This window comes from Ovis aries, chromosome 13 (assembly GCF_016772045.2).
Source record: "Ovis aries strain OAR_USU_Benz2616 breed Rambouillet chromosome 13, ARS-UI_Ramb_v3.0, whole genome shotgun sequence".
NCBI lineage: Eukaryota > Metazoa > Chordata > Mammalia > Artiodactyla > Bovidae > Ovis > Ovis aries.
The window spans coordinates 53,569,425-53,578,053 of record NC_056066.1 but is presented as its reverse complement, the minus strand read 5'-3'; the positions used below and the strand labels follow the sequence as shown (position 1 = coordinate 53,578,053).

The following is an 8,629-nucleotide window of genomic DNA, read 5'->3' as shown; positions in this document are numbered from 1 at the left end:
TGGTCACAGGTCACTGTGTTGTACATCTGGACACAGGTGTCTATATGTCTCTGTGTTGGTGCCTATGTGTCCAGGCTGCAGGGGCCTATTAGTATTTGTGTGTGCCTGGTTGCTGTGTGGGTACGTATGGGGGCATGTACTGTGAACCATGTGTTTCTTATGTCAGGGCATTACCTTCTGTGAGGGGCTAAGTGGGGACCCCCCCCAAAAAGACAGCCATTTCAGGTCGCTGGAACCAATGAGTGGGACCTTATCTGGAATGAGGGGTTTGCAGACGTGATTAAGTTAAGGATCTTGAGATGACAAGATCATCCTGGCTTATCCACGTGGGCCCTACCTCTCAAGACAAGTGTCCCTGTAGGAGAGAGATTTGACACAGAGGTGATAGGACCCCAGAATTCAGGATGGAATGGTATGTCCATAAGCCCAGGGATCCCATGGGGCAGCGCCTAGAAGCTGAGAGAGACAAGGAGGTGTTCTTTTGTGAGTCCTGGAAGGAATGCTGCCCAAGGATTTCAGACTTGTGGCCTGTAGTACAATGAGAAAGTTTGTTTCTGTGAAGCCTCCTTGTTGTGGTCATTTGTTAAGGCAGCCCCAGGGACCTAACACACCTGTGTCTGTGTCTGGGTGCAGCCCACCTGCAAGGCAGGCAGGGTCTTGGTTGGGGTAAACAGGTGCTCAGCCAGGGTGGGACACCACTGCCCCCTAGTGGCCCCAGCTGGAGGCAGCTGCTCAGGGCACCTCCTCTTCCCAGGCCCAGGCTTGTGCCCCCTACCAAGGCTCTGAGCAGCACCCCACATGCCTGGATGGTCTCAGTCAGACAGCACACTCCGGGCACTTGAGAACCAAGTTTATTTCTGATTCTTTTGTCAGAATATAAAAACGCAAAACAAGGAAGACAAGACAGGAGCACAGTGAGGTTGAGGGGGCAAGACAAGGAGGCACTAGGGGAGAGAGGAAGGATCCCTGGAAAGGGTCATGTCATGACGGTATGAGGTGGCTAGGGATATTCAGGGCAGCTGGGAAGGACGAGGGGCTTCCCATGGTGGGTGCACAGGGTGGGAGGCACCAGGCCAGTTGTTCAAATTCCATGTGAGACCCGCAACAACCAACCTCCCATCCTGAGGGCAGCTCAGGGCACAGCTTAGGGGCTCATGGCTCAGCACCAACTAACCCGAGGTTTTCAGAGTCCCCTTGGGGTGTGAGTGGACAGAGGAACAAGAGGTGGGGGCTGTCGGGACCACCCTAGCTCTCCCTCTGCTCGGCTGCACCAGTCCCAAATCTGGGGCCCTCTGACCCACTGAATGGTTGCATGGGTCTCCCCTGGGTGGGCAAGGGGTGCTACTGTCAAGAGAGTTCTTGTGTGGATCCAGGTTTCCTGGAATGCCCACCCATGATTAAGCCTGAAAGGCAGTCTCCATGACCCTGGGAGGACAGAGCCATCCCACAACCTAAGGCCAGGACATAGCTGAGCCTGGTGTTGGTGCTAAGTGTGGTCCTCCTTGTGTCTGTCAGGTCTTAGGTATGAGCCCCAGTCCCCATGAGTAGATGGAACATAGTAAGGGTTTCAGAAATGAGTGAGAGCACTTGACATGGTGCCCGGCAGGACCTGTGTTGATAACCACTCTTTGGGTGGGAACAGGGGAGGGGCACACACCAAAGGGAGCCTTGGCAGTTCATCCCACCTGTGCAGGCAGTCCTCTCAGGGCTGGGGAAGGGTGTGAATGGGGCAAGGGGGCAGACCTCTGGCCCTGGGAGAGGGCAGGGTGCCTAGAAGACGCATGACTCAGCAGGCAGTGGAGGGAGGACTTCAACGTGTGTGAAGGGAATATAAATAAACAGGCTCCCTGGGAGTCTGGGGGGATGTCCAGATCTGCTCTGGCTCCAGGTGGCTGCCCTGCATGCTGCCAGCAGCACCAGGGGGTGGGCCTTGGCTCAGGTCCTGGTAGGAAGGACCCCACCTGGTAGGCGGCCCCTGCCTACCCGCTCACCCCACTCCCAGGCAAGCCCGGAGCGCACAACCAGAGATGGTTGGCGGTGGCGATGCTGGTCCCACCTGTCCACTGGGCTAGGCTTGGCCACGCAGGGTCTGAGGGGCTGCAAGGCCAGCTCTGCTTCTTCCTCACTGGGGCTCCGGTCACAGTGCTGGGGTCCGGATTTCAAGCCTAGGCAGCAGCTAGGACATGTTTCCGAAGGAAGCTAAGAGGTGGATGGGGGTAAGGAGAGTCGGGGGCCTCTGGCATTCTCCCTTTTGCCTGGGTGCAGGATGGCCCTTACTGAGGTCCCGGGCCACCCTCCTGAGGTCAGTGTGCCCACCCTGCACTCCAGGGCTCCTCCAGGCCCAGTCCCCCACCCCTAGGCCTGTCTGAACAGGTTGGCTCTCTTGGCTCCTCCCACTGACCTTGGCTGAGCAGCTGCAGGCTCCGCCCCTCCTCGCGCACCTGCAGGTGCAGCAGCTGCTGCAGCACCTCCTGCCGCTGTGCCTCCTGCGCCAGCCCCATCCGCTGCAGCTTCTCTGCGTTCAGCCGCAGCAGCGCCCGGCCTGTGAGGGAGGGAAGAGGAGAGGGGTGGAGCCCAGGTCACCATCCACGGGGCTTCAAGAGCAAAGGCAGAGACAGAGGAAAACATAGGTGGGGTGGGCAGAGACAGAGACTCAGAGATTCAAAGAGACAAGGCAAGAGAGGGAGAGAGGTGAAGGGACCGTAAGGATGAATGGAGACTGAGCAGAGCAAAGCCAGGTAACAGCAGAAACAGAGGGACTGGGAGAAATGACGACCCAGAGGAAGAAACCAAGAAAGAGGGGATGGGGGAGGAGCCCCACGCCCCTGCCACACCCTAGTCCCCACCCCCCCAGGCACCAGTGATGGCGTGCTGAGAGAAGGCCTCCACATAGACGAGGTAGTTGTGGGGACAGTGCTTCTTGAGCCACTTGCAGACGTCCTGCTGACTCCACAGGACCACGGGCCTCGTCAGGCCACCCAGGGACGGACTTGTGTGGTATAGGCCATAGTGGTCAGAGTACAGCCGGCCCTGTGGGGAGAGGGGTGGCTGGTGGAGAGAGGTGGCGAGCAGGGCAGGTACTGAGGTGGGTATAGTGGGTGGGTGGATACCTGGGGGGCCTCGGTGCCAGGCTGCTGCAGGAGCTTGACCGGCCGGCCGCCAGCCGCCCTCTGGCTTCGGGAGTCGTGCCACGTGAGGCTAGTACCCGGTGTCCGAGGCAGGGGGCAGGGGATGTTCTCGGCCGACACCGTGTGATCCAGGAGGGTCCGGCAGAAATTGAAGTGGGCAGTGGCTGCAGAGTAGGGGTGCCTGGTCACAGGGGTCAGGGACAGGGGCTCATCTCCCTGTGAGCTGGCTTCCTGCTGCTCAGCCCATCTTCCCTCCACTGAAGGGGAGAAACACTTTCCCAGCTATGGGTTCACCAGTACCCACAGTCTGTGCTCTGGTGAGCTGGATGGATTTTTTTTTTTTTTTAATTTGGCTATGCTGGGACTTAGTTGCAACATGTGGGATCTAATTCCCTAACCAGGGATTGAACCTGAGCCCCCTGCATTGGGAGCACAGAGTCTTAGCCACTGGACCACCAGAGAAGTCCCTTGTTGGATTCTGTTTAATTAGAGTGAGACATGCCTGCCCGGGAGTTTTATACTCAGAGCCAGGTGAGGCACTAGCTGGGGTCAGCCCTGACCCCTCCTTGGACTGGCATAGCCACATCCGACCACGGTATGCACACACGACTTGCCTGTGAGGAAACGCTGGCCCGAGCACCCTGGAAGCCCCTGTGCGGTGGTGAGACCCCTATGGCTGGGCTGCCTGCCCACGTCGTCAAAGGCACCCAGTCCCTGCAGCCCTCCCTGGCATTCCTTCGAGGCTCGGCCTCTTCCTGCTGTGCTCACTGGCTGTGACTCATGAACAAGAAGCTGAACTCGGGGCAAGCCCACAAGGTTCCTGCTGCCCCCTGATCCCCTGCAGGCCCCCAGCCCAGGGCAGCTCCTGGTACTCCTGCACTGGTCAGCACAGACATGCAGGCTACAGCCACGTGCTCAGGGACCTTAGCTGACACCTGCTTTTTCTTCCCACACCAACTTAATTATACTCATCACATTTTAGTTTTATGGTCATTACTCTGCTGGTTGCTGACACAAGTCAGGGGAGGGCAGAGCCCCTCCCAAAGCCTTGCACAGGTCTTTGGACACAGGAAGTGTCCAGAAACATTGTGAATGACTGAGTGGATGGATGTATGGTATCCACAAGTCAACAGCACCCTGGGGACAGACATAAAGCAGGGCCCAGCCTGCCCCATTTTCCAGCATCCAGGCCTTGACTCAGCAGGCAGGATGGGGATCCCAGGCCGGGGTCCTCCACCCACCCTGTCAGCAGGACGGGGTGAGAAACACTCCTTATGACAGGCAGGGCTCCTCACCCCACTGAGGGTTGGGCTTCGGTGATGTGCCCAGAAGGTTTCAATACTGAGGGAAACCCACATCCTTCTCCCACTCTTTCCTTCCCATTCCTGCAACTTTCTGGAACTGGATGGCCACCGGTAACTCTAAATTTGAAGTCTAGGGTCAGACAGAGGGTGTGGCCAGTCTGGCCGCTGCCTAGCCTAGGTGGGTTCTAGTAGGGAGGAAGGAGACTCATTCTAAGCCAGCATCCTGAGGGGATGCGCGCTCGGGTCTCAGGGCTTCGCCTGGTGTGGCCTCTGGGCGGGATAACCAGTTGGAAGTCTCTGCCCGCGCTGCACCTGTCTTGGGCCAGCCAGGCCCCGCCCATTTCCTCCGCACGCCGGGGGAGGACTCTCCGTCCTTCGTCCGTCGGTCGGTCAGTCCCTCCCTTCCAGCCCCAATGTCAGAATTCCAGGAGGAAATGGGGCGGGGGCTCCCGAGCCGTCCGTGGTATTGGCCCCCTCTGGGCCCCACTGCAGGGGCCGAGAGAGATTTACTCCGCGCGAAGAAAAAGGTGACCGCAGGGCGGTGCTAGCGTGGGGACAGGAGCCCCGGGGGGTTACCTCCGCCAAGCCAGGGCGCGCAGACCCCCAAGCCCTGACCGCCGCCCCCGCAACCCCCGCCCTCGACTCAGCGCGGGACAAAGACATTGGGGACCCGGTTCGGCCGGGACGCGCCTCCTGTTCCGACCGCGGGGGCCGTTCAGAGTACGCCAGGACCCGCCCCTGTCCTTCTGGTTCTCAGAGCCCGCAGACAGCGATAGCCCCGAGCCCCGATCCAGCCCCGCTCACCATCCACATCCCGACGCTCCCCGAAGCCGGCGCGCACAGCCCCGGCACGGCCTCGCGGGGGGCTCGGCTTGGTTCTCAGCTCCGTGAACATGGGGCCCGCGAGTCCCCCGCCGGTGCACACGCCCCTCGCCGGGCGCAGGGCGGCCCGTGTGGCCGGCGGGGAACGCGCGCCGCCGCCCCGCCCCAGCCGGCCCCGCGCCTGAGCCGGTCCCCGCGCCCAGCGAGTCTGCGCGGCGAGGCACCTGCCGCCGAGCCCTGAGAGCCGGGCGCGCTCCGGGAGCTCCGAGGGGTGTCGGCGGCGCGCGGATCTGCAAGCGCGGAGGGCGGCTGCCAGGGCAAGGGGCGGCCGTGCGCACCTGGGCATGAGTCCAAGAACGAGTGACTCTGTGCAGTTGCACGGCGTCCAGGTGTCCGCAGGAGCACCTGAGGCAGGGACCGAAAGGGGAAAGGGTTCTACTTTCTCCTGGGACCCTCTGCCCTCTGGGGCTACGGTCAATGGCCAGACCCACCCCTCCCCTCCATTCTCCTATGTCAGTTTACTTACCCATTCCTTTATTCATGCATTCTGCAGACCTCTACGGAGGTCTCCCTTGGAATGGGCACTTGTTTCCCAGAGAAGCCAGTTTGACCGTCTCAGCCCGCACCAACACTGTGAACTTCAGGAGGACATCAGGGTCTCTTCCCTGCCTTCTGTTACTCTGGAATCTGACTCAGTGCCCAGGACGTGGTGTCAAAAAGGGGTCGGCTGGGGACAGACAGGAGAGAGAAACTCCGAGGAGGCTGCAGCAGGCAGATGCATTGTGCTTGCTTCGGAACTCCAGTGAGAAGTGATAGGTTGGGCTAGCAGCTGCCTCTTCCAGTAGAAGGCTAGACTCGTGACCAGCTTTTTGCCTGCTCTGCCAACAACCTGATGGCTCTCCCCAGGTATATGTGGGGGCCAGAGAATGTTCCACAGCCTTCTCAGCAAAGGTGCACATGGACACTCAGACATGTATGCAGGACAGTCCTGCATGTCCACCTCAAATGAGTACAGATGGTCTGACTTGCATCTGTGCCTACGAACACACAAGGAATCCACCCACATGTTGTGACCACCCATGCCCACATACTGGCTTGTTCTGCTGCATTTATTTTCATCAATTAACTCTTTAGGGTCTGGGTTCTGACCCTCTCCGGAGTCACAGGGATGTTCAGGGTATAGTTGGGGTGTGGGAAGGGCCCGAATTGGGCCCAGAAATCTGAGCGTTGAGAGCCAGGGCAGTAGACTGCACATGGGGGCACAGCGATCGCGACACATACAACCCACCAAGCTCTACACAACGGCCTAGGTGTGCAGCTCGTTCAGGTGTGTTAGGCCCTGACCCAGGGCCAGGACGATTCTGAAGGGCAAAGTGTGTGGCTCAGGGAAGAAAAGGACCCTGCTAGTACAAGAAGAGGTCCGGATAGTACAGGAAGGTCTCAGAAATGCATCGAGAACAGGCTGTAAGCAGGGCCGCCCCTGCTCAGTTCGGAGATCTCACAGGGCTAGCCCAGCAAGACACGGTTCGCCCGCGGGGCCAGGAACCGGCGTTCCCGCGCACGCGCTCTGCGTCTCCGCCCCTTAGCCGAAGCTGCCGGGAGTCTTGTTTCGTGAACTTCCGCCCGGGGAATCCACGGTGGGCGGGGCTGCGTCGTACGGGGTGTTCTGCTTCCGGGGCAAGGGTGACGCAGGCGGCAATTGCTTCCTGCGGCGGAACTTAAAAGATTCTGTGGTGGTTCGCTTCTGGCCGCGGCCAGGGTCTTTCACATTCTTGGCCTTTGGTGTCACCGGCGCCATGAACAAGAAGAAGAAGCCGTTCTTGGGCATGCCCGCCCCTCTCGGCTACGTGCCGGGGCTGGGCCGAGGGTGAGGCCTGGAGCTGGCCGCGCGCTGAGGGAAGGGGCCTGGGTCGGGGCGCTCGCCGACGGCTACTGGGAGGACGAGAGCAGGGAAGGTTTGGGGTCAGTCTGATCCTTGTGGGAAGAACAGCGCGTTGGATCAGGGCAGACCCGAGGGAGGTTGTCTGGCCCGAGGTGGCGGGACGGTTGGAGTTGGTGCGCCGGCTCTGAGCCCGATTTCAGTCCCCAGGGTGGGTGGTAGCACAGTCTTGCCACTCTGCAGTGGTGAGGTCGCGAGTCCCCGTCATGTAGTCGGAGTGCCATGGCTACTTTAACCCCTGGGCCATTCGGACTTCCCAGCCCTGTCTCGAGCGTGACAGATTTTCTTCCCACGAGCCGGGCTGGAGTCCTCTGTTTGGCCGCTCCCCGTGGTACCTCATTCACCTCTGAGGTGCTGCTGGTCATATTGCTGCTTCTTCAGAGTCTCTACTCCCTGAGGGTAGGGGTGGCATTGGTGAGTCTTGGGACTGCGTCCCCCAGGTCAGGTGCCTACCGTATATTGTTGAATAAATGAGCAATCATCATCCTATTTGTTTGTTACTCATTTGGTCAAGAAGACTATTGGGTTTCTCTTTTGCGAGTATTATATCCAGCGTTATGCACGTTAGAATCTGGGGCGCACATTGGACTTGCAGTTTAACAGGAGAGATGAGGTATTTGTGTAAATAAGTACATAAAGAGAAAGCAACCAGCCACCAACATCTGAGCCAAGTTTTGAAGGAGGATGTAAGGGTGTACAGTTGTGGCAAGGTCAAAGAAGAAACTGACCCGTTGTGTTGGGCAGTTGAGAAAGAAGATGAAGTGTGGAGGAAGAAGAGGGAATTACAAGGAATCTGTGTGGGTGGAACTGCAGGAGCAGAGGGACCAGAGCCCCTGTAGGCATAAGTGAGGCAGATGCCTCAGTATACTGTGCTCAGAGCTGCTTTGAAGCAGAAGGAGAGCTACATGTGGGGGTAGCCAGAATGGGAGGAGGGATTTTGGCGGTAGAGCCTGTAGAATTTGGAGACAGATGGGAGGGTTGTTGTTCAGTTGCTCAGTCGTGTCCGACTCTTTGCCACTCTGTGGACTGCAGCACGCCAGTCTTCCCTGTCCTTCACCATCTCCCAGAGCTTGCTCACGCTCATGTCCATTGTCAGTGATGCCATCCAATCATCTCATCCTCTTATCATCCCCTTCGCCTCCTGCCTTCAATTTTTCCCAGCATCAGGGTGTTTTCTAATGAGATGAGAGGGAGAAGGAAGCAAAGTTGATGCTGTTGTGCCTGGGGGAGCACTGTCACCATTGACTGAAACAACTCTGAGCAGCTGTAGGGTGGGCACAGAGTAGGAACTCTGACTGGGCCACATAGGATTGAGGACCTGGTGGATTGGGAGAGAGGGCTGATTGGCAGGCTGTTGGAAACGGGAGGCTGGGACCTAGAAGAAGGGAGGTCTAGTGCCCAGACGAATCTCGGAAACTCCTTAGGTTTTTCTCTTG

The 8,629-nt window shown here is 58.8% G+C and overlaps 2 protein-coding genes across 3 annotated transcripts in view; one reads left to right on the top strand and one right to left on the bottom strand.

The window, feature by feature from the left end:
- Positions 1-835: 835 nt before the first annotated feature.
- On the bottom strand, positions 836-5,387 carry SAMD10 (sterile alpha motif domain containing 10). 2 transcript variants are annotated; one of them, XM_027976932.3, is made up of 5 exons: positions 5,237-5,387; positions 3,111-3,292; positions 2,859-3,030; positions 2,402-2,542; positions 836-2,199 (listed from the first exon to the last, which is right to left on the bottom strand). In XM_027976932.3, the coding sequence occupies exons 1-5, from the start codon at positions 5,325-5,327 to the stop codon at positions 2,177-2,179; spliced, it is 609 nt and encodes a 202-aa protein (XP_027832733.1). In that variant the 5' UTR covers positions 5,328-5,387; the 3' UTR covers positions 836-2,176. The 2 variants fall into 2 exon arrangements, with proteins under 2 accessions (XP_027832733.1, XP_042085799.1); XM_042229865.2 differs by having other exon boundaries at positions 836-2,176.
- Positions 5,388-6,939: 1,552 nt separating this feature from the next.
- The window catches only part of PRPF6 (pre-mRNA processing factor 6), a 35,416-nt gene continuing 33,726 nt past the window's right edge, over positions 6,940-8,629 (top strand). Inside the window, exon 1 of the mRNA XM_012188822.5 lies at positions 6,940-7,121. Coding sequence (XP_012044212.2) covers positions 7,051-7,121 — 71 coding nt within the window. The 5' untranslated portion in view covers positions 6,940-7,050. The remainder of the gene's footprint in view (positions 7,122-8,629) is intronic.

Bases quoted from the DNA above. Each gene is read 5' to 3' on its own strand.
- SAMD10 (XM_027976932.3), bottom strand. From the start codon at position 5,327: ATGTTCACGGAGCTGAGAACCAAGCCGAGCCCCCCGCGAGGCCGTGCC. The intron at 3,293-5,236 runs GTGAGCGGGGCT...CCTACTCTGCAG, and splicing joins GGAGCGTCGGGATGTGGATG to CCACTGCCCACTTCAATTTC. The intron at 3,031-3,110 runs GTATCCACCCAC...CTCTCCCCACAG, and splicing joins CTGGCACCGAGGCCCCCCAG to GGCCGGCTGTACTCTGACCA.